Raw genomic sequence first — 26,924 nt, 5'->3', positions numbered from 1 at the left:
CCTTAAACTCAAAGAATTGAAGGAATTGAGAAAAAAACTGTATCTTTTCCTTAAGTCATCTTCTAGATCTTTCTGGCATTTTTTAAAGTTTACATTTTCATAACTGAAAAGCTTTTAAGGCGTGTTATGACACATTATCATCATCATCACCACTTATTCCATATTCTCACACATATTACCTGTTATGACATCATACATAAATGTATTTAAAACATTTCACAAGCTTTTGGAATTGTCGTTAAAACAAAAAGAAAAACCTCTTTTAAAAAGGTACGTTCGTAGAAAATCATTGTTTTTGTACTAAAATATAATCTGTATTCCAATAAAAATACATTTGCTCAATCACGATATAATTCTGAAAATAAACTGCGTCCTGAAAACACGTGTATAATATAACAATAAAATTCCAAGAGTTTATATTAAATTTCGTTATTGGAAAAAGCTATTATTGCTTCCTATTTCAATATAATCTAGGATAATGCTGTTATATTGTATGCAATTATACTGATTGGATGTTGGATACTAAAAATATTTTATAATCAATAAATGAGTATAGGGTTTAAGATTGCAGTTTTATTACATTCATTATTTAGGACAGATATTATATGCACATACGTTTTTCATTTCAAAGTGATCAATAAATACATAAACATTATAAACGTTAGAGGTTTTGAATAGAGAACCCGCTTTATTTCATGATAATTTATATTTTACGAACAAAAGTTTATTATTTTACACACTAACATTTAGGTTGGCGTTTAAAGCAGTTTTTTTTAAATCACACATCACCCTTTCGTTCACTGGTTTGAAAAATGTTTTGAAATTTAATTTAAGCGTTATTAAAATAACCCAGTCGTTCATTTTACAAAAATGCCATTCATTTGACTAGATACGAAATAAATTGAATGCATACAAATAATTTATTTAGCGCGACTAGCGAGCTGCAGTTAGGAAGGTTATTGAGTTACTACAATTATATTATTTCATTTAAACAGTTCCGAAACGAAACACCACTTCATATTAAACACGTTTTGTGTACGTCATTTGAGGGTACAAATGATGCATATATTGTTATTCATTATGATTAATTGAGTAAAAATTAATAGGCGCAATTGTAGGTACAAGGTTTACAGAACATTGCTTTGCTTTCTGCTTTAAATCTAAGTCTCTAACTTACATATCCACCTTTGATATGTTTCCATTTCTGAAACATCAATATTATTACGAGATCAACTGATACTCACAGTAGACGCTTATTTCATGTGTGCTTAATTTTAAGTTTTAATGTAGTTTGTTTGTATTTCTCTGGTGAGTATAATTATAATAATTCATACATCAAATTTAGACTTATTTTAAACTTCCATACCTTCCACTTACCTTGTATTATCTAGGTATGTCGATGTACTTTATAATATATAAAGTTTCTGTGAGAGCCCAGTGTCGCCATACATAAATTGTATCACATCATATCATCACAGAACATCTATTAGCCAATTCGCAGGCAACAAATGTGAAACACAGATAAAAACGATTACTTAAATTTTAATACAAAATTTTTGTACGAATTCTTTAATTATATAAAATCACGGAATGTGAAAAGAGAGAAGTACTTTAAGAAAATCAAATCATATTCTTTTACACTCTATTTTAATGCATGGCTTTAATAATAATAATATTATTTGATTGACTGTTTTAAACAGAACCCTTATATATTCAAAGGGACCTAGACGTATGTTGCATTTAAATAAAATCTGGACGCGTCAAAAGAAAATTATCGCTTATGCTCAGCTACTAGACCAAACGGATGAAAACAGTTAGCTAGATGTTAATATTTAATGACCGAAACTCAGTACCCGAGGTCATTAGAAATGGATGCATTAATACTATGTTTAGTTATGAAGCAAACGTTGCATAGTTTATGTGCGTTCTGTTTTGTATAAGCTTGCAACGGTACCGGTAACGAATGATGTCGGTATTGTGTAACAGTTATTTATACGGTTATAGGTTTCAGTTTTTGTAACTACATTGTTGGGTAAGAACAAACGTAATACTTTTATGAACTATCCAATTGAAAACGAGATAGAAGAAATGAATTGGGGAGGTTACGGAAAAGTAAACGGTATACTGGCTTCTCATTTGCATGCTTTGACGCCTCCTTAAGTGGGTGTAGCACGAGCTGGCCTAATTCGTGCCTAAGTGTGCTCCTAAGTTTAAAGTGATAGAAACATATAGAGTATTAAACATATAAAATATATTGAACATAACATATTAAACATATTAAGTAGCCATCTTCTCCCATATCAAGATGCGCCTATTACAACCATTCAATGATATGAAAGTTTGCCTTTGAATATCCGTATTCGTGAAATTGAATATTATATTGTATAGAGGATATACTGGCAACGTATTGAAATGATATAAATTCCGTTCTGAAGCATAATATCATTTTCCAAATGAAATACTTTAAAATGAAAATCTCATAACAAAATTGAATACGGGTTACGTAGGATTTGATAAATTAAGGGTTTTCTAGTAGACTAATAAATGTTATATAATATATTAGCGTGATTGTATATGAAATATATATTGTATTATATAGTTTAATACATTTTGATGAAATCTAGCACACGAAGATTGAAAATAATATCTGTACAACATTTTCGGGGTATAATGGCTTTTGAAAATAAAACCAAGTTGTTATAATTACAATTTCAGTTTATTTTTTGTAAACAGTCTTATAATCGAGCGATGAGTTTACAGTTAAATGTAAACATATTTGGCGGTTCTAAGCGAAACTTCCATTACACGAGCTTAAATTTTTAAATTCGTTCATACTAACGTGGCTTCGCAAATTACAAAGATTTTCGATTACATCAAATTGTATTACAGTAAATAGACAATTCGAATAAATTGTAACTATCACAGAGTATAGAACATTTTATTACATCAGCACATTCCAATAATCGCGCAATCATAGACGCGTTCGATTTTCAAAATTAGCGCCAATTGCGATGCTTTTTTTATAACCAGCCAGAAAAATAAAATTAGAAGATTTTATTAAATACTAGCTTTTCGCCCGCGGCTTCGCCCGCGTAGAATTCGCTTATATCGCGCGACACGGTAAGGAGTATTTTCTTCGCATCAAAAAGTGTGGTTTGTTCTTTCCCACGTTCATCTCCATCTTTATACCAAGTTTCATCAAAATCGGTTTGACAATAACGAACTTTCATACAAACTTTCATCCCCTCTTTCAACCCTTTCTACCCTTTTTTCGCGATAAAAAGTATCCTATGTTCTTTCCCAAGTTCATTTCTATCTTCATATCAAATTTTGTAAAAATCGGTTCAGTGGTTTAGGCGTGAAAGCGTAACAGACAGACAGACAGACAGAGTTACTTTCGCATTTATAATATTAGTAGGGATTTATCTGCAAAACATTAAGCCACATTAAGTACGTACTCTAAATAACAATCATATCATGTTTTACACAAAATTATCATCTTATATTAATATTTACAGAATTGAAACATGTAATCGAATTACTTTAAAGCATTACTCTCGCGACTATGTACATTATCATCACATGCCTACCATAAGTACAAATATACACAACTTATAATTAATAACAATGTCCTTTGTATGTGCAATTTTTCTTGTGAATTCGCTTTGGCGGCTTCCGTTAGACCTATGAGGGAAACAAATTTTTAATAATTGTGAATTACATCTGTGTTTATTATTCGATAGGTTGAATAAGTTGTGTCAAAAATTGAAGAATTTCTTAAATAATGTTTTTAATTGTATTTGAAATTACCAACTTAAAATATTTCGTAATTTTATTATTAGCGGTAATAAATGTCGAAATTTGTAAAGACTTTAAACGCATTCAGAACTTTACCAAAGAGGGTACAAAACTCGTTTTTACACAGAAATATATGAAGTTTTTCAAAAAGAGAAATATCTACAAACCTCCAGCCACGCTTATTTGATTGCTGAAGTCCTCCGGTGAGTTGAGTTTAATTTCTGAAATGACGAAGCCGGATTAAAAATGCCGTCGAGTATGAAAAATCTTATATACATTTTATTTTTATTGAGGAAATGTGTTTCGTGTTTGCGGACTTCTTTAAAAGTTATCTTTTATATTGAAACTATAGTGACTTGTTTAAATCTTCCGATATTATAAACTAGCTTTTGCCCGCAGCTCCGCACGGGAAGCGACTTCGCTTTATACTATGTAGTGATGTCGATAATTAATTATTTACTTTTTATGACTGTCCATTGCATTTATGGTTAAAAATATATAATGCGTTTCATAGTCTTTCACATTAATACTGTTTCAAACGACGAAAACCATGAACAAACCTAGTTCTATGGTCAGAAATTTGACGTAAATATTTACGTCTACTAAGCACAAGTAAGGCAAGAAACTATTTAATTTATGAAATTCCAATCTTTTAAAAATACTTTTTCCACATTTTCTACTATTCAAAAATGAAAAGAAAGATAATTTTTACTGAGAACTTTAAAATATCCTAACTGGCTATTGCAAGGCTTGTCACGTATAAGTCTAGTAATATTGTGAGGAGTTGCCCTCACGGGGCTAACATATCATTACACTTTTGGTCCGAAAATGGGTTGTCTATATTTCTATATAAAATATATTTAAATAAAAATAAGATATATTGCAATAATAAATTCTAGATGTACATAAATAATATTTAAGGCTTTTTAAAAATTAAGTGGTTGAATTATAATGTTTTTCCGGTAGTCAAATCATTATTTATAATTTCTTAAGTGTTGTTTGTCAAAGTGTTTGTTTGTCTTTCTGTCATATCGCAAATGAGCTATTTTGTGGTGTATTTTGATTTTTGTGTGTGGATATAGTTAGGAGGCAAGATAGTGCCATTGGTAACTCATAACTCATCGCTATACCACAGATAACATAATAAATACAGTATACTTTGTTTTTAACCAACGTTCCCAAAACGACGGTAGCTACCCAATTCGAAGCGTATGTTTATTGTCATTGATTTTAAATTAACACGAATCCCAATTCGCAAGTATAATTGCGTTAAGAAGTGCTTTTTCACTGCGAGCACATGGTGCTCGGGACTCGAAAGAATTAAGTCGAAATAACAATATAAGCTCGATACACTCGATGGGCATGTTGCCAGACTAAACGGAACTAAATGAAGATCCTGCGCCAATTGTAAACGATTTTTCCACGAAACGATACCTCCATATCGACTCGCTGTCTGAGTCTATACTTGGTGGTTTTATTCGTTTTCGATGTACAGTCGTGTTGTAATTTTGATTTGTGTGCATATGAGTATTTGAGTTTATTTGTTGTAAATAATACCTACTTTTTGTTAGTAGCTTTTGTTATTATGTTGTATAGTTTAAACACATTCATTACAAGTTCGCAAATAAACATATATTACCATATCTGGCAGTTACAATCATAATTAATAATGAATGAAAATACACGTCAAAAAAGAGTTTACTAGACTATCAGTAACTTTATCAGCAACTGGCATTGTTGTTTTTTGCAAGTGTCATAATTTTTCATTACTAGACATGAATAAATCAAAAAAGAAATCGTTATATAATTTACAAATCAGGATTTTTCAATACGGTCGGTAAAAAACCGGGGTTTCTTTAAAGTATCAAAATAACAACATAAAAATAGTATACGCACAATTGAAATTAATTATTCCGTTTGTTTACGTAGCCATATTATAAATAGCCTTCTAGTAAAGGGAAATAATCATTAGACTAAAAGTTAAATTTCAACTGACCGATATAACAAATTGTTTCCGGGCATAAAACAATTTACTTTCAAATATACTGAACGAACAATTTTGCTCATAAAATATAGCGACAAAATTCAAAATAATTTTAGAGATAACTGTTTCACGTCCGCCAAATAAATGAGTCTAATTATTTTGAGGATTTATACATATTTTTAATATAAGTATGAGTTTATTGTGCGATTCTTTAACGGCCGCTTTCAGCGTTTGTTAATAAGGTCCCTGATAGACCATTAAACATTTTTATCGTATATTTCCATACGTTATTTGTCGTTTAACTGACAGATAAATGAAACAGAATATACCCAGAAGCCTTGATACAATAAATGTCTGATTAGATACGCATTAATTTGAAAGGGATATAATTCTTTGTTAAGCTCTGCGCTGTGATACCTCTGCTTCATAAAGCATGATTGCCCCTCGGGGGATAATCGACTCCAATATAAATTGTGTTTATCTATTGGGGTTCAGGAAACCTCTTGGAATTATCATTTCTAATACTCAATGAATACTATAATTGATGAATTAATTTCAATGATTTTTATCTATGCGTATTTGAAATATGATTTGGAATTAGCGGTGAATAGTTTAGTTTGACGAGTCAGAAACCTCATTTTGTGGGTAATTAGGTACGATTAATTTTAATCAATACTATTAATACAAAAAGAAAAGTAAAATTTTATAAAATAGCGTTAGTACAAAGCAAAAAGTATATTTGAAACAAAAACTAATTTGAAAGTAAATTTAGTAAACTAATTACCTACTTCGTTTTATTTGTGTTTTACTAGCTTTCCGCCCGCAACTTTGTCCGCGTACTTAAAGAAAAACTCTTTTTACCAATGTTCATCCAACTCATTTAATTGGTTTAGATGTGAAGCAGAGACAAACACACAGTTACTGTTGCATTTACATTAATAGGAATTTACAACTGCTTTCATTGGTAGCTTTGTTAAGGCTGCCAAAGACTTTCCTTGTTTTATTAAAAGTATATTTCTTCGAAGTAAATACAAATAATGATCATCGCAAATTCCTAATAATACTACGATTATTCACAAATAGAGAGAAAAACATTCTTTATCAATGCAGACAAAAGGACACAAAAATTTCTAACCTAAAAATAACAAATTGAAATATGAAAAACTATAAAATAAATAATGTCTTACCATACAATCGGAGTGTGCCCTCACTCTTGCCGAGCGAGTTGGTGCTAACGCAGTTGTATGTCCCGATGTCGTTCTTAGAGAACTGTCGTATAGTTAGCCACATCGACACCTTGTATGAAGATTTTTCTTCCCGAATCGTGTATTTGGGTCTATAACATAATTATATATGAGACTAGCATAAAATTATTTTGAAATTATAATTATTATTGCAATCTGTCCGCCCACTTTCCCTATAGTAAATGGAAAAGTTATACCGGAGTTTCCCCACACGGCTTCCGTTTCTTAGGTATTTCCGAGATTGATACAACCCTGTGTCCTTTCACGGGTCACAAACTATATTGGTACCAAATCTAATACAAATCCAGTGGTCTAGGCATAAAGAAGAAAAACACAAACATATATACTTTAGTATTTCTAAAATTAATAGACTAGCATTTATAATGTTAATAGACTATTGGAGCCGGTTTCATCGCTTGCTGATAGTATCCCTGATAGCCTATATTAAACTATTATATATCTACTATTATAAACTATTATAAACTATTATGTATCTTCATAAATTATTCGCAATTTTAAATGACATAAGCTAAACAGAATTCACTCAGAAGCTGTGCAACCGGCCAGTACCATATAAAAAAGAAAAAGATTTAAAATATAATTATCTGTATCACGTATATACGCCATACGTTAACGTCCTTCTCTTGGTTTTAATCCACAAAACATCGTTATAATATCTAATATATTTATAAAATTCTGGCTTTTGTATTACAAATATCTTGTAGAACGGTACCGCCATAAGTGCAGTGTAACGCGAACGAGAATTGCGCGAGATGCAGAAAATAATTTATCTTTAGTTCTATACATACTGTGCATAAAATTCTATTAGACATTAAAATAATATGCTCTTCAGCGTCTATATCATATATCTGTACATCTATCTGTCTTGTCTACACATAGAATAAGACATGTCATAGTTTTGCACTTGTATATACAAGTACAGACGCGTGTTAATAGTACATATAAAGATTAACTAGGCCGTGGGCGTGGGTGTGATCCCCCACAGCACGCAAAGGCTTAGATAAGATACTGTATTCACGAAAAGTACTTAGTCTTTACAATGATATCTCTAGAAATTGTTTACCATAAATCTCTTCGCTTGTTAGGAATAGAATGTACACCTTTAATCTAATTTTAACTCACTTTTTAAATAATGTTACGAAGTCACGAGCGTATATATATAATATGTATAATAAATCGATTGGATTTAAAATTAGTTTAAACTAAATATTTTGTGAATATGTATCAAAGAATAATCGAGTCATTAATAAATAGTATGTGGAGGAAAACTTTGATTCTTTGTAAGAAAAATTCATCCTAACATTTTAAAGGTAAAGTTTGGGCGTATTTTATTTCGTGTTTATCTCCAAACAACCCGCTTAACCAACGTCATAAACTAATGCACCGATATAAAAAATCCTTTCACAATTAGATAACCATCAATCAACATAGATCGAATCATAATGCGAAGCATTAGAGTGCTCTACTACCGAAAAATCCGTTTAGTCTCGGTCCCGCATTTTTATAATTAATTACTCGATTGGTAATCCACGTAATCTCTCCAATCTACGCACATTTTTATAGTTAATTCAATTGAGATTAATTCTCTCACTTGTAAAATTGATTTAGGATAATAGATTTGGAAATAAAAACTACAAAAATCAGTCAATCTGTCTGAAACACGATAGCTTGCGTTAACATTTAATCAGTTTTTTTTTTCGTTTACATCTACTATTCAGAGATCGGTTTTGGAAAATGATTAATTTATTCAGTATATTAATAGTAATTAACCAAAAACTGAAACTAACAAACATTTGCTGCACGAATGAGCACTATGAGCCGTGTAATTTTGGATTTTCTATTTTTGTCACGTTAACATTAATTCTTGCTTTTACCACGAATATTAAAACGTCTCTAATGCAATTGTGTCATTAGGTTGGCGAGTTATTTCTTCGTCTCATAATAGAGTGCTAAATTTGTAAACAACGTTTCATTCTTGAACAAATTCAATTAAAACTCCTACAATTTGATATAAATGTATGTTCGTCATTGTATGCAAAGTTCAAAGGGTAATGTACCGTTTCATTCTTAATGATTCGTTATAACCGAGTTTGTACTTCATTCTGCTTTAGAAATTCGCTAAACAATTTCTATTTGTAGGGCAACTTTGTTTTGTTCCGAGACAACTTCGAGAAATTTCGACTATCTTTATATAATGTAATTGGCGAAAGTACAAACAATAAATACAACAACGAAATATGATTTTAGTTTGTGGATTGGGTGTAATAACAAGGCTAAATTGTAGAATAACTCCTATTTCTTGGCAGAATATGTATAATAGATATCTAGGTCTTAGTTATTTCTTCATACATTCTCTCAAACACAACTGTGATCTTGAATCTTGTTTTATGTTAATAAATATAACACATTATTTTGACTATTATGTACTATAATTTCTATAGCTATATCATAATTGATTGAGTGATAGAACTAAATAATACAAGGAAAGTAAGTAAACTATCAAAACCTAAAAATAGTATTAAATTTAAAGTTGGAGTTAGTTTGCTTCGATTAAAAAAAATATTTTAGTGTATTATATATAACATGACATACGACGTGAATGAAGCCGCGGGGCACAGCAAGTGATATGTTATGATAACTTGAACTAGACCAGAGCGAAACGAACATTGATAATATTAGTACACCCTAGATTGAATTGAAAGTTATGTATGATATCAACTTGTTCGGATAGGAACACAGCCAATTTTTACAATGTAGGTAGGTAGTATTATTTAATTATTGATTCTTTATGAATCTTATCTATCAAAAACATCTTCTCTGTATTTTACCTAGTGATACACCGTTTAGTTATGCTATTTATTTCTCTTATTACCCATAGTATAACCACACCTAATAATTTTCTATTTATCGCCTTCAATGACTGCACTTGATATGTACCCAGCAATCAGGTATCACGCACGTAGCCAACTGCCCACTAATCAAATTTTAATTCGGTCCACTGGTTCCTGAGATTACCGTTTCCAAACAAATTCACATGTTTATTTTATTAAAAGTACAAGTATTCAAGTAAAGGAGTAGAAAAAATTAGATTGCTGAGGCGGTTCTCGGCTGGCCTAGATGCTAGGCGTTGCTGCGGTTTGGCAAACAGACGCGGGTTCGAATCCCGCTTCGTGACCAATTTTTTTATTTCACAAAATTTATCAAGTATAGATGCAGTCAACTCACCCATCCAGCAGCATCTCTCCTCTGTTCTTGATCCAATAGTTGATGGTGTTGGGGTAAGCTTCCACATAGCACTTGAGTTTAACGTCAGTACCGAGAGGCGCGCCGAGCAGCTGGTTCGGGACTTTCACTGTCGGCGCGACTGGTAAGCATTTTTGGGAAGATATTATTAATATAATAGAAGAAATGTGGGTCGTTAAATAAGTAAATAGATTCTTTTCCGCAACAATGGTCGTGGTGATTACGTACGTAGTTATTGAATAACAAAAACAAAAGAAAAAAAATTGAGATCTTTCTTAGTTTTTATCAAGTTCGGTTGTAAAAAGGGGTTTTTTATAACATAGCGGGCATCTGAGCTGATGCAAATCGATGAACACCGCCCAATAACGTTCGATGAGTTAGTGCCTCTGGGAATGCGCTGCCCGCTTTGAGGGGTAAGGGATTGGGAAAGGATTGACGGCTGGAAAGATGGGAAGGATTGGAAATGGTGAAGAAAAGGAAACGGGCCTCCGGCTCTCCCTCTCACAGTGCGAAACACAGCAGCATGTTACTATTTCAGTCAGAATCTGTGGGGGTGTGGTGCTTCCCCTAATTGGGCCTAATTCCTGCGAAGCGTACACCCACATTCAAATGGATGTAAATGAAACAAAAGACAAACAAACTTTCATTTGGCTGGCGAATTATGCTAATGTAGAAACGACTGTTTTACTAGCCAGGTAAAACCGGATTGCGACTGCGAATTTATGGGATATAGTAAGTCAAAAAAATTAAAATTCTGTCAGTTTCTTTGAAATGTGCCAATTAGCGGATGCTATTAATATGATTGATTTTTTTGTAATAAAATAGATGTCATGACGAAAGACACGGGTATTATTTCATAAAATTGCCCAAAGCAATTCATATTTTTCAATGTTTTAACCAAAAACTTATTAGTAATAATATAAATAAATAATATAATCCAAAAAACAGCCAGCATAAAAACACCAACAACAATTTACCAGTCAACTCAACAGTTACAAAATCGATTAACCCATAACAGTTGAATAAAAAGACAAATAAAATATGCGTCCATATAAGCATACCTCATCAGGAGATTTATTTGACGTGTGTATAGTGCAATAATTCCCAGTTATAGAACGGTCTTTATCCCAAGTGCCTCGTGCATTGTGACTGATGCTGCCACGTCATACTGTGTTCATAGGAGCCATAGGCAAGAGACAGCGGAAGCGAACGTGGGTATTTATGGACTATTGTCAATTATTATACGACCATTTATTGTGTTTGAATTTATAATATTTAGTTTTTCTTGCATTGTATCCTACTAATAATATAAATGCGAAAGTTTGTAAAGATGTGTGTGTTTGTTACTCTTCACACAATAACTAATGAACCGATTGCAACGAAATTCGGTACGTAGACAGCTGGACAACTGGAATAACATCAACTTTTTATTCCGATATTCCTACGGGATACAGATTTACGCTGCTAGTATTTAAATAAAGTATGAATATTAAGATTTTGGTATTAGAACAGCAATTGAAATATTATTATATATTAACAGCAATTGAAATATTATAATAGCTATCCGTTACAAAATCATTAACCTACACTATGAGTATATAGTCACATTAGTCTATATTCTCATATCGAATACATGTCATATATAAAAATTTCATAATCACATTTCTATATTATATTGATACGATATTTATTCAACTTCAAATTAATTTGCTATTTTAGCTATGACTATTTTTATATGGCTTGGTTTTAAGACTTGTTGATAAAGTTCATGCCTACTTAACACTTTTTAAAATATGTATTTGCACTGACATTATAACTGACAGATAAGGTAAACAGATCTTATCAAATTATATTAGTTAAGATTCCATCTACATACTACTGTTTTATCAGAAAAGTCCGCTACACGCGTCGCTACCGCTCCAGCACAACTACGCTAGAACACGGCCTCGTTGGCAGCCAGCCAGCGCTACCTACATTTTTCACTATACGAAATAGCATGTGGAGTCTTCAGATTATTGCGAGGACGTAGTCGAATTGGTTGTGACTGAGCTTGACGTACGAAACAAGCAGATTTGGGCGGAGACAATTATTTCTCGCTTTTCTGCCCACGTACTACCTACGTGTTTTACAATACTCTCGGTATTATAAAACAAACATATCCCGATATATATGTGGAAATATTCGATCGAAATTGGCAAGGATATAGAGTATTTACTACACAAACAAACTTCGTGAAATGTGTGAAGGCGTAAATCCAAGTACAAACAGCAATTTGATCTAGTGTAATGAATGAGTAAATATTATATGAAAATTCGTTGCCAAATAAAGAAAACTACCATGCGAAAGCTCTTACGTAAGCGCTTATGTATATGGTTAATCGACATCAACCATACAAATTACATATGACATCTCCTTTTCATGAAACATTACATAAATTGTCGTTCAAATTGCTTGAGTCGGTTCTATTTAATTTCCAAATCAAACATTACTAAAAGTTAACAATATTTTGCCTCAAGGTACGCTATATTACTTCAGGTATATTAGAAAACCTTTTCCTTCTCGGAAATGCAATTGCTTTAGTCGTTTCGATGTATTGTATTCGTTATATTGTAGTGCATCTCTCCTGTGACCAGAACGAATCTTATTTCAAAAATGTTTTTAACTATTTACTCCATAGTAATAAAAACATGTATATCCAGTTTTTATATATTTTTGTCATCTGCCAGTTAAAATGTGTTAAAATATAAGTCAAAATGTGTTAAATAGGCTATCAGCAACTTAACAGCAAGTCGTGTAACTCGCCTCTAAACTTACACGAACAAATTAATGCATGGTATTTACAAAGTGTTATTTATTTAATGGCGTGTGATATATCAATATTTAGGTTATTCTACTTCCGATAGATTCACGCAATTAACTGATTTACGCGTGAAATCAAATAAGGATAAAACCGAATTCAATCACACAGCTTTGTTTACTGAAAATTGCATAATATACTCGATAGTACTGAATGCTGGCGTGGATCCAAGGGCGTGACAGCCAAACCGTTCGGTAGGATTATAATGTTAGTCGTTAACCTTCCAAGGTATTGGCAGGATTCTTCTCACGTCAAGTGGTTTTAGCAGTTTTTTCTACGTGAAATGCTGCTTGACGGTTTAAAATGACAGCGGATCGTTGGATGTAGGGAATTTTTAGACAAAGCAAGCCATGTAAAGCAATGCAAATGGCGTACTCCGAGTTCCTTGGTGGTAGAGTTTATTGTTGAATTCTTATATTAAGTACAATAATTAAGGTGTAAGGGTACATAGAGATACATCTGGAAGCGAGTTTTTATACTCTGTCCTGATAGTGATTACTCATCATTATTTCCATGGACCCAAAGTTATCGAATTATTTCAACAAATGAATCAATAAAAATCTTCCGCGTTCGTAACCGTGAATGATATTATTAATTTAACTCAATATCTTTTCGATTATTTGCCGATTGAAAAAAAATTAAATATACCAACTACTCAGAGGCATAAAGTTGAATATCTGAAAGGCTTTTAATATTTTGGCATAGACTATAAATAAAAAATTGTTGAAACTTCAGTTTTGTGCGGATAGCATTGCGGTGAACCGAGTCTGTGGGAAACTTTACGCGTATGATTAATTTCTGAATCGGGCGAACTAACCACTTTCCAATTTAATGACCGTGCAAAACTATTTCAACGATTTCCGGGATTTCGCTTTCAGGATATTGAAGGGAGTTTATTTGGGAATAATGTTTGAGTGAAAATGTTGATTTCTGTGAAATTATTTCCTGATTGCTATCCCGCTTTTGATCGCTTCGTCTAATTAGTTATTACGTTTGTTTCTGTGTTACTTTTATTTTATAGAATTTACAAATATGTTTTGAATAGCTGTATTAACTAATTATTGCAAAAAGTTTTAAATTGCTCTACAATTAACTGTAAAATTAAGTGAAGTTAAGTGAAGTTTTAATATATTTAGATACTAATTCTCTAGTAGGATATTGGTTATGACATTTATTATGTTGATTTTTAATCAAGTAATGTTATATTTACTTGCAATAAAAACTCCAACAAGTTTAAGAAAATTTATGGATATTAATATTTTATGCGCCGCAGGAAAAGATCTCTATCTTACTCTCTCTCTCTCTAATAGTCGAAAGAAACAGCAATCCTCACTTAATATATTATGTGTGAGTTTTGAAAATACTTACACAAATAGCAAAAAATCTAAAATAATGACCTGACAGGCTTAACAGCTTCCTTATATGTTCTGTTCAGTTTGTCCTTTAGTTATATCAGAAGTAGCGACGAAATTTTACATTAAAAACATTATCCGCAAGCTGTGAAACCAGCCCACAAGCTACAATGTACGATAATTTAAAACATTCTAACAAACAAGTTAGCTGGCATCGAAGCTGTCGATAGACATGTAGACCTAGTAAGTAGACAAGATAGGAGAAGGTGAGAGCCGAAGATTACTGAACTCGGCTAAATATTAGTATTCATTTAAAAATACTCACAATTGACATTCAACGTGATCCGTTTGCTGACAGCTGGTGGCACGTCGTTGGACGCAATGCACAGGAACGCGCCCATCTGGCGGCGGTCTACCCGCCAGAGCGGCATCGAGCTGCCCACGTAGCTCTCCACTGCAATGTTATGTCTAGCTATAGATATTGCATTTATTTATTAATTTAAATCAGGTAGCATAGGGTAAAATACTTTACTAATCAGACGTTTTTAAGGAATAGAAAAAATATGTCACAAGGCGGATTTGAACCGGGTCTTTTTGTCAAACCGTAGCAACTCGGACGGGTGATGGTTGCTTAGGAGACCATTTAGGTGACCCACTGGCTCCAGCCATAAAAAAAAGATAAGCCAACCCTACCCACGGCCTTTTTCCTTGTTAACTACCACGGCACTAATTGAACCTAATCTAGATTACTTTCTAAGTACTTATAGCAAATTGTCACTGTGTTTAAATTACTGACCGAATGCCGTCCACCCACGTTTAAATCAATAACTTTTTAAAGGTCACGAACAATTCTGAATATATCAGTTTACACTACTCATGTTCGTTTAGTAATTATGAATAAATAATGTATCGAAATAATTAATTAGGCCTGTATTGTGGTAATTTCAGGCTTATCGGTACATTTATAATGGATTTGGTGTTGAAAATTAAAACTAGTATAGCAAATATGAAAATAATTTCAGTATTGTTCTATGTTTAAATAGAGGTACGGTACAATTTAACCTTAAAAATATTTAGTAACTAAATGTGAAAATCGTTGAAACTGATTATTTAACTGTCATTTTGAAACGTTTTATGTTTAGAAGATGAAAGGAATGTACTGCTATCAAATATCAATGCCATCATTTATTGAAGCTTACATACGAGTAAATAGCATTCACTTCACCGTTGCATTAATTCGATGTCACATCAATCTATTTTTCGATTTCAAGATAAAAGTTCAATTTAAAGAGCAGGTGGAGCGAATGATGGCGACTTTTTGATTAAAATAGAGAGTGGATTTTATTCACACTCGAATAAATAAACTATCATTTGTATTGCTTGTGAGGAAAGCGATGTGTTGGTTAAGTCTAACATAAAATTAATTGTTGAAGTCTCGGACAATACGGTTTTATTGAACACTTTTAGGATATACCACTACAGATTCTAAAATGGGACTAAATGACAACAATTTTCTATCAAACACAAAAAATGGCGCCAGTCGGTTTCAAATCAGTGCGAGGAGTTGTCAAGCGGAAAGACGAAAAAGAAATTAGTTGAATTGAGGACCTTCTTCGTTATTGGTAACGTCAACAAGCAAACGTGATTAAAAATTAAAATTGGAATGTTTTCCTACGGTCTTTAGTTTTTCTGTCTTTTCATCAACAACATACCGATCAAGTGATAACTAATATTAGTTGAATAATTTACTTAACATATCAGAATGGTAATCGTGTTTTTACAAACAGTAAAAAACAGGGAATTAGCGAAGTCTTAAAATATTGAACTTGAGCTGGAATAAGAGTAAAAACTTCCCTCCTGGCTAGCAATTTATGAACGCACCTGCGACTCCGTAAGATAGGGCTTAGCGTTATATATCTCAACATTTTCACACATGAGATCTTACATACTTTACATAAGTAACCTGAGAAGGTTTTAAGGGATTGAACAGCGTTTGTAAAATTTAAGAGTTTCTATGGGAATATTCTAGTGAATTTTCCTACTAGCATTATTTATACGCGAGCATGTTTATTTACGTTTATTTATTCACGTTACACACGTGCTGTTACTGTTTTTGGGATTTTGATTCTTAGCAGGGCTGTGCATGTTTTTGTCATATGTACTAGAAGAACACATAAGCTATAGAAATATTTGATTAGGCTCCATAAGCTGGTGAAACCTCGTAGTATAGGTTGTTTTAATATAGTATAGGTAATATTATATAAATCACAATGATGACTAAATTTCAGTGGCTTTAATTTTGCACAGTGATATGAAAAATAAGAATCGAAGCTACTTTTGTTAGAAAAATAAGGAAATATCTGATTTGAAATGTTTTGGACTGTAAATAAGCATTATCTTATTTATAGATTATAAAAAAGTTTAATACAAAAGCGTTAAAGAATAAATTAAATTATTATAATATATAATAATAATTAAAGAAAATTATATAATTATATTATTATTGTGATTATTTTAGCTCATGTATTAAAGGAAGAAATAAAAACGTATCCTTTTGAGAACATAATAAATGATAAAAACATAGTATGCTTTCAAAAGCAGATTTAGAAGTTCATTTAACTGTGGGAAAGTTAGATCTATTACCCGCTTCTACGTTATTTTAATGGAGTGAAAATTCTAGATTTGCAATTTGATCCTAGCTTTCTCTAGGATTCTCCTTTAAAGAGGTTAGTGATGTTATTAAGGCTTGAAATAAATTTTGAAAGAGAATTTAGGGGAATTAAGTATATTTTGATATGATAAGTGAAAAAAATATACATGACTTGAAATGAAGAATTAAATTAAGACTCGAAAATTTCGTTTATACAATAAATGTTGAAATAAAATTTAATTTAATTTTTTTTTGCTAGGGTGGGCTGGCTGGTGGTAAGTTTTCACCATCTGCGATCTGCATATTTGCATAGACCGCTTTAAACCAGTATGAGATAAGAAAGATTGACAACGGAAATAAAAGAATGCAGTGGGAAGGGTAAAGAAAAGGATACACGCCTCAAGCTCCGTCACTCACCAAGCAAAACAGCAGCACATGTGAAAACATGTATTTTACAAATCTTCATATATTTCATGCTTTAAAACATCTAATTAAAATGTCTGGTACGTAGCGAGCGCTGTTTTTCCCGCCTTAATAATTCAACTTAATGCGTGTCATACATGTTTCGGGGATATATTTTCTTGTCTAAACAAATCCGCCTTTGTATCCTAATACTCTTCTTAGAATTTTCTTCTTATTCTTGTTTGTATTAAAAGTCAACTATTTAGTTATACATAGTAAAAAAATTGATCAAACACCCATTTTATAATATAACCGACAAAACTTTTTAAACGCTTTAGATGTCTATAAATTTAACGATCGTACATTACAATACCATTCAGGATTATCATCCGCAATATGAAAGAACCATTTGAAAAGTTTTAGCATAATGCAGGCACGTAAAGAAATTTCACATTGTAAAATAATAGCGCGTGACTTGAAACGTAGTCAAGTACTGTTAGGGTGCGTGTATATTGAGCTAGTAGTCACGTATATAAACCACTTTTAATACCCTTTTTTATGATACTTGTGCCATAAATAATAATATAAGTATGTTAAATACTTGTATTGCTTTTTTACGAAGAAATTAAGGACTAAGTGTCAAAAGTAGTTATTGATTACGTTATTTAGGTTTTAAACGGTAGGTTAGTATGAAAGACATGTATTTGATTGGTTAAATCTATTCATGGCTAATTGATAATAAAAATATATTAAATAAACATTTCAAAAGGTGTTAAATGCTTGAGTTTTGATATTTTAGATGTCATATTTTTGGTTTATTGGACGAATACATTTTAACCCATTTTAGAAAAATCTCTCCGAAAAAAGAAATATTTCCATGTTTTATTGTTTTTGCAGGAAACTGTAATAAACATTTTTTTCTTAAATATCCAAGATTGCTTCTATTTTATTTTCGTAAGTATCTCTGGTCAACCTAGGCGGAGTCTCGGTAGGGGCAGAAACCTCAAACGTAAATACGGCTTTAGTGTTATTTAGATCCAATAAGTGGGTTTAGTTAAACCCTATCTAGGCGTACTAAATCGCAGTTGTAATAATGAAAATAGTTAGGTCTATACAATAACTGAAGGAAATGGCGTATAATTACATTTAATATACGTAAAAACACCGCTTTTACAACCGTAACTAGTTTTACTGTAGTGTAATAACCATTTTATTTATATTTAATTATATCCCTTGAATATACTGGTTGAAGGTTAATTCTTTATTTGACCGCCATAAATATAAACTAACGAATCAGATGTAAAATATATATGAAGCCAGGAAACAAGATTTCATTTAATACTTCAACACAAAAGCAATTGTGAAATCGGAGCTTTATATCCTCAAGCTATGAATCGCTTTCCAACTCTTGTATGAACTTTATACAGACAGATAATCGAATATAACTTGCCTTATGAACGCTGATTTAGCCTCCGTGACTGCAGAAACATTTACCCCCGACTGAACTTTCAGATTCTTTGACAACTCGAGCTAATAAAATTTTATTTTATCCACCCCGTATGGAAATTATCCGAGAGTTCATATTGTAAACGTGAAACTTTTCCCTTGTCATTACCGAATGTAATGAAAAGATTTTAAGCGCCGCTTTATCGGAAATCGTTTTTGTTATTGTTGCATTGTACGAACATCAATGCTTTGTTAATTGCCTAATGCTAGCTAATTGAAATCTATTGGTGCGTTTTATTTTGAATAAGCTGGTTCGTATGAAATGGTACAAATACATTTTTACAGAGATTATTTTTTAAACGAAAAATGTATGTTCAATAAAATATTACTCACGCAGTGCTGTCTCGTAATTTTAAAAGCGAAAGTATATTTATTTGCTATTTAATACTTAAATTACCTACATATAATTAAAGGTTTAAGAATACCTATAATACCTTTAACGTGTTTTATGTGAAAACAAAACTTGAACGACAAAACTTCGTGAATTGTGTCATTTATTAACTGTCTTCCATTTATTTTTTGTACCTCTATTTTTAGCATTGGTAAAGCAATTCATGCTGTCACGAATGGGGATTAACAAGCCTAATAGATGGTCTATCTAATTACTTTTTCTATCTTTTGTTGTTACTTTAAAAATTAACTAAAAAGACATGATTTAAAATAGTGTAAAAGATGGTATAGTGTATTCTAGTTTTTAGTTAGAACACTGGTTCTAATTCTTTACAAGTATGAAATAACAGCATTTAGATAAATCTAGTTATAACTAGTTCTAACGGAAAACGGGTTTTAATTGTAGTCATAGCACATTAATAACACATATTTGTATATGTATGTGTTTATATAATCTTGATAACATTTTGGAGTTAACGATTAACCATTAATGGTGATAATTGTGAAAAACAAAAACGAAAATCCATTGAAACACAACTCTTTGTCAAACATAAATTTTCGTTCATATATATATATATATATATATATATATATATATATATATATATATATATATATATATATATATATATATATATATATATATATATATATATATATATATATATATATATATATATATATATATTATTTTTTTTTAAATAATATACTTGAAGCAAAAACAACTTCACTGGAAAAAGTTAGGGTAATACATGATCTAATTTGAAAATGATATCAAATGATGACACGAAACTGTTATACAAAAGCTTACATTATATTCTTTGACTAAAACAATATCTATTTTATAATTATTCAAATAAAGTAAATCTTGGAACTTATAAATAAATACCAGTACTCTGTTTTATTAATTCCCTATATATAATAATATGGGTACTGTTACATTTTCGGAATTAATATATTACGTAGGTAACTGAGAGTTTATTTATTTAAGAAATGAGGTTATTACACTATTAATTAGATATTTTATTTTATTTTATTTTATTTATTTATTAGATATAAAAGAAAGTCCACGTATTAGTCAAGAACGGCTAAACGGATGTGAAAAAGGATAATTACTGTTAAAAATCTAAAAAAAAATAAACAAAATGTCTACCCGACTAAAGCCGGGGCAAACAGCTAGTAAAATAAAAGTACCTTTTTCAAATTCTCTCGACATGGGTTTCTTCAGCAGGATGGGTTCATGGTCTTCTCTCCTCCAGGTGATCTTTGGAGGAGGGTGGCCAGTGGCTTTACAGGTCAGAGTCGCGTTCTCCAACTCCTGAACTGATACATCCCCAGAGGTATCGTCACTCATGATGTCTGGAGGAACTGCGGACAAATACCAATATTTAATGATGCTTTTGTTAATGCTGCCAATTCAAAATTAGATTTAGCATTCCTTTTTCATATTCGACTGAAATATCGTTTTCATAAACTCAATGGTTTGTTTAGTAGAATACCCAAATTTATTGTATAAAATAACCCAAAATCTCACTTTTTCAATGTTAGAACTAAGCCTCGTCCTTAATTACAAACAGAAAATTTAAATAACGTTAAGTCTGATACAGTCTGATGGACATACTAAATTGAAGTATACAAATACAAAAAATAAATTGAAGTCATAACCTTTAAAAATATATTTTACGGTCTACCTTCGTAATCATTGTATCTAGTCTTTATGTTGTAACTTGTAAATCAAAAATGCCGATCGCGCCTCTTTTTAAATTTCGAACATTTTAGGATTTTTTTTCTTTAAAATTTCTTTTACTTATTCACTAACGGCCAGTTACCAATGAGGATAGTTTAGAAATTATACAATATATTAAAAAAAAACACGTTTAATATTATTGTATATAAAATTAAATATCATTGTAGCCTAAAAATGTGTTTTATTCAAAACATTTCGAATGAAAAGACTACAAATTTATTTCAACAACCGAGCTGAGACAAGAGCACGCGTAAAAAAGCGTTCAATGCAAATGGTATACCGGGCAAGACATTTAAAACAACAAAAAGATTCCATGTTATTCCGTAAGACGATATAAATCACGGCTTTATTGTGAAAATTTCACTTTCCCGAGCTGCGAGTGAAAAAAGTTTCGTGGAAATTGTTGAACGGCTTTGCATAATATTTCGCGTACCGCTAGCTTTGCCCCGTGACGTGACCTGCGAAGAACTCATTATGATTGGTATTGTATTGTGAACGTTTTGTATGCGGCGATTACCTTTAAAAAATTCTTGTACATACTACGTTGGTATGCTTTTAAAATAATTCAATTATGACTTGATCCAATTACAAATTAAGATTTATATTACTTTTGTAAGGTGGCTAGAAAGTGACTACTTTTACTGCAATGCAACATGTCATTCCTTTGGGAACTTCCTTTGACTACGCGATCAAAACCGCGGGCTAATAGCCGGTATAAGTTTTATTACAATTATGTAAAACATAAATAATTGAAACATTTCAAACATAAAATTTAATTATTTTCCAAATTAAAATTCATAGAATGCAACAGCTTTACAAAACAGAAAAATGATTTCGTAATTATATTCATAAATGGTTTTAAATCGTTTCCATTTATCCACTCCGATTATGGAACGTAGAAGTATTATCTGCAATCATCCAAATCAAAACGAATTTAAATTTTTTTGTATGATTGCAATTGCAATTATTGTATTTTGTTAAATCCCATTCAAACGTACTTAAATACGAGCAAAGAGCAAGCTTTATTCATGCTAATATTGAAACATCAATCATACCGGATTTATCCATATAGGAAAAATAAATTAAGCCGTTACGACACTTTATTGACACGGCACAATTTGTTTACCGAGCATATTTGAATTTAGAATGTCTATTTCAGGGATTTTAGTTTTCAAAAATGTCACTCGAATGTCCTTCGATATGACAATGGTTATTCTTTTATGCGGCTTTTGACAGATCAATTTTGTAACGTTTTAAGCATTCCACAGATAAAATGTATCGTATACTGAAATAAAAAGTAATTTTTATCACTATGGGATCCCTAACAAATTATCCCTGAATATCTGACGATAGAAATAGACATCTAATTGGTAAAATGCAGTGACAGTAAAAAAAACAGATCCTTATAATTTATGTGATGTGACGTTCAATATTTCTCCATAAAATTCTGTAAGAAAACCATTATTTAAAATAATCTAATCTTATTTTCATCCAAAACACGCAGCCACTGGCCGAAAGAAAAGCGCTAAAAAAACTAATCGAGTCACGATTCACGAAGTAGCGTTCGAATATGGAATAAGTTCGAAATTGGAAAAGGAATCGCGACAGTTCCCGCGCATGCAAATTGTGGACACAAATAAAAGTAAATTGCAAAAGTTGGGGAGTTTTTGAGGTTATACCGCTAACCTCAAAAATACATCACTACGTGGCTTAAAATGCATGGCAGTAATGAGAAAAGGTAATTTGTGACGCAAAAACTTCGTTTGATTGTTTGTTTTAGTTTGTTTGACGCTGTTAATTGTGGAATTTCAGAGTAACTGCAATAATTTTGCGAATTTTGTTTGGCCATTCGAAAGCGTAGCTCGTGCAGCGAAGATAATGGATAAAGGAAGGAATGTGTAACATAATTTTGAATGAGAGTTTTGTTGTTTATATTATTACGATTTAGAAACTAAAATTTGTATGATAAAATATGCATGTGTAGATTTAACAGCTACCTATGAAAGCCGACTTCAAAAAATCGAAGGAACTTGTCAATTTGACGGTTTTTCGTTTGTGTTTGTAACCTCAGAACTTTGAACTGGGTAAACCGATTTTGATAATTCTTTTATTTGTAAGCTGCTCGTTTGGATATCTAAAATTGGTCCATTTCCGACAGTTTGGGGTTTTTTTTTCAAATCAATACTCAGACTTTCAGCTTTATGAAGTAGGACATTACGTTCATATAAAAGTACTGCAGCTCTATAAATCGGCAGACAATGTTACTTCGAAAATGAATTCTTTATACAAAGGGTGTCACTACCAACACATATAAAGCCCTCCTACGACGTATACATGCAACTTTCTATGTGTGCGTGGCCCTAATACTTGACACGCCTAAGCCCGATTGGTATTATTACGCTATAAAACAATAAGGGTCAGATTCCGTTCCATGCGCCATAAAGATAGTGTCGCGTTTTATAACTAAATGAAGTGTTTACCTCAATCAAATTTGAGCAATATCGCTCGGAAGGAAGTGTGGCTGTATAATTTTATAGAGGGTGCTTATTAGGGTTTTTGGTTTCGCCACGTCGAGAAACGGTATTTATGTGTTTGCTATGTTTCCTTGACTTAACCTGGACATTGGAAAATTATTTACAAGAAATCAATAAATGACATCGATTAAAAGTCCTAGTGAAAATAGTACATGTAAGTGATATACTATTATAATATATATAAAATGATCCGAATTTACGATCGTTGATAAAGTCAATGATAGCCTTACATTTATCCTATTAGTTGATAGATGGGGTTATAATATCGATTGTATTTTTTTTGAGTTTGTTATCTCATAACATTCACGTGGTTGATCTTATTTTAATGGTTTTTTTTTATTTAATGTTGGTACCTCCCATAATGTGTTCTCCGAATTCTCAGTTTAGTCCAATTCTGACAATTAGGAGCCAATTTTCATGTATTTTTATTAACTGAAAGTAAAGCAATACAGAGTATACCCAGTACTACTGACACTGATTCTAGAATATTCCCTAACTGAACATCGCAATATTGTTTTGTGAAAGTATTAACATAATTCATATTACCGTTATTTTAGTAGTTTTGATTAGTTATACTAAGTAACAATATGTTAAATATTATGCAGAACACGTATTTATATTTCAGCAGTTGGTATAATTATTATTTTATTCAATACTTGATATCTCTTCGGGCTTTCAACCGAGTGACGTGATTCTGTTTGTATTTGATAGGAAATTGGCGTTTCACTACAATTTGTTCTAGTTGTAAGAATTTGAAGGCGGTGCAGTTATTTTAGTTATAAATTATTATTATAGATAAGAATTATACATAAAATAATTTCAGACTCAATTAGTCTTTGTATTTGCTTTTAGCTATTCTGTAATAAAACTAAACTAATCCTAAAAGTTTTAAAGTCTATTTTTCAAAAACAATGTGTGATTTTTTTTACCTACTGTTCTGTATCTGAATATGAACAAGAAATAATAACTTTTCTCGTAAAGAGTAAGTCTGTTACTTTCAATATTTATCTAAAATAAGACTAGATAAGAATCCTACTAATATTATGAATACGAAAGTTTGTAAGGATGTGTGTGTGTTTGTTACTCTTTCACGCAGAAATTACAGCGCCCCGCGGTTTCACCCGCGCAAGTCTGTATCCCGTAGGAATCCTTGCCTATGTGTTATTACAGCTGTCCAGCTATCTACGTACCAAATTTCATTGCAATCGGTTCCGTAGTTTTTGCGTGAAAGAGTAACATACATACACACATCCTCACAAACTTTCGCATTTATAATATTAGTTGGATTAGTAGGATGGACTGATAAGGACTAATTACACATATAACTCAATTATAATTAACCTAAAATTTTTCAAAAACCACGTTCAACTTATAATTATGCCGAAGAACTCCCCTGTGATTCTTTGATTTACGTCTTCTATATAGTCATTAATACCAATTTTATTAAGTCCGAGCGTGGGCTCTCTAACAATAGAAGTCTATTGTATAATTCATCATCATCAGCCCTTATATGTTCCCACTGCTGGGACACAGGCCTCCTATGAGGGTACACGTCATAATCCACCACGCTGGCCAAGTGCGGGTTGGCAGATGTCACATGTCGTCGAACTTTTTTGATTCTCGGACATGCCGGTTTCCTCGCGATGTTTTCCTTCACCGTTTTAATCAGTGGTGATGTTATCTACATGCGCAGATAAACTGAAAAATCAATTTATTTCCTGCACGCTCGCCCGGTCTCAAACCCTGACTTATCGATTTTTGAAGTCCGAGGTTCTCACCACTGAGCCAGCACTGCTTTTTATTTTTATTGTATAATTGTTAACATTTAAATGAAGTAACAACGACGTACTTTAATAAACGTCAATGTGGTGTATAAATTTTCTAATGAACATCATTACAGTACCTTGTTAAATATATCGGATCGTATTATCACTTTACAATTAAACATTCTCTTATAGTAAATAGTAATTAAACTAAACATTATGTTATGTTGCCATAATATTACTATTAATTTGATGAGCATGTTTCATCACTCTCCGCCAGCTTTCATAACTTCCGAGAGATTTTTAATGTTGAATTTAACGTTGCTTTGAAGAAAGCGTCGTTTGAAAAATTTCATTGCAATATGTTCGCAACGATGTCACTGTGATGGAATATCTTTATTGTGCTCGTACGCTTGTATGTGATGTGAAAAACTGAACGCTTCATATGAAGTATTACATTTATTCAGTTCGTGTTTTTATGTGTTATGGGGATAGTTTGCCGAACTGTAGCTTAATGTTTTGTGGCAAAAGTTCATAAATATATACGAGTTTTTATTGCATGAACTTCGAATGATACGGGAAATGAAAAAAGATTATGATATTGTTTTAAGCACATGAATAGAAGTGTTTTTGTTTATTTAAAATAACAGATTTAATTGTAATATAATATACAAGATTACACGGAATTTTACGTGACCTGTACCTAGAAAATCTAATGAGGGTTTGGCTTACTTTTAGTAAAAAATATATATCAAACAAATAAGGCTTTATTCGTAGTATGTTGTGTGTTATCATATACTTATAATGAATCTTTTTTTTTATTTTTTATCGCGAACGATGCTTCTGATGTAGAGGGCAATTTATGATAAATTTAAAATACGGTATTATTTAAATAAAAATTTTGACTATCCTTGTAACCTAATTCAGTTATAAAGTTAATTGGAACTAAGTATATAGGCAATAATTTAATCAACTTATTAAATCTAATATTGAACCTTATTTAAGTGTTAGTGTAGATTATTTCATAACATCCACTAACATAATATTTGAAACAGTGAAACTATTACGCGTAGGTATCTATCTCGAACTGGAAAGGAGTGAACTGCAAAGCTCAATTATTGCTTAGGGTAAGAGTTAACCGTACTCCCAGTTCAGCATAACTTCTAAACAATGTTATTATTATTTAATAACTATATAGGATTCATTACGAGATTTCATATTTTTTATTTTTGCAATGGAACACTGTATTGACCAGTGTTTGGGAAAATCAGAGTTTCTTGACGGTTGCTCTGTACAGTCACTGATTTCACAACCAGTGGTAAATGTAATATACGTTATGACGATTCAAATGTGTTTCTAGTAGTAGGGGAGCCCAAGATGCTAAATGTGTATTTACTCGAGCGTTTCAGAAACCTATTGGAATTCGCAGATTA

The 26,924-nt window shown here is 31.6% G+C and overlaps 1 protein-coding gene across 2 annotated transcripts in view; it reads right to left on the bottom strand.

Moving 5' to 3' along the window:
• Nucleotides 1–3,426: 3,426 nt before the first annotated feature.
• LOC119839651 (limbic system-associated membrane protein) overlaps nt 3,427–26,924 on the bottom strand; it is a 48,756-nt gene continuing 25,258 nt past the window's right edge. For both annotated transcript variants that reach the window (XM_038366051.1, XM_038366050.1), the window contains exons 5-10: nt 20,642–20,815; nt 14,825–14,953; nt 10,273–10,411; nt 6,970–7,118; nt 3,966–4,019; nt 3,427–3,684 (exon numbers count right to left, since the gene is read on the bottom strand). In XM_038366051.1, the coding sequence (XP_038221979.1) occupies nt 3,587–3,684; nt 3,966–4,019; nt 6,970–7,118; nt 10,273–10,411; nt 14,825–14,953; nt 20,642–20,815 (743 nt within the window). In that variant the 3' untranslated portion in view covers nt 3,427–3,586. The remainder of the gene's footprint in view (nt 3,685–3,965; nt 4,020–6,969; nt 7,119–10,272; nt 10,412–14,824; nt 14,954–20,641; nt 20,816–26,924) is intronic.

This window comes from Zerene cesonia, chromosome 4 (assembly GCF_012273895.1).
Source record: "Zerene cesonia ecotype Mississippi chromosome 4, Zerene_cesonia_1.1, whole genome shotgun sequence".
NCBI classification, from domain to species: domain Eukaryota; kingdom Metazoa; phylum Arthropoda; class Insecta; order Lepidoptera; family Pieridae; genus Zerene; species Zerene cesonia.
This window is presented reverse-complemented; position numbering and strand designations above follow the sequence as displayed.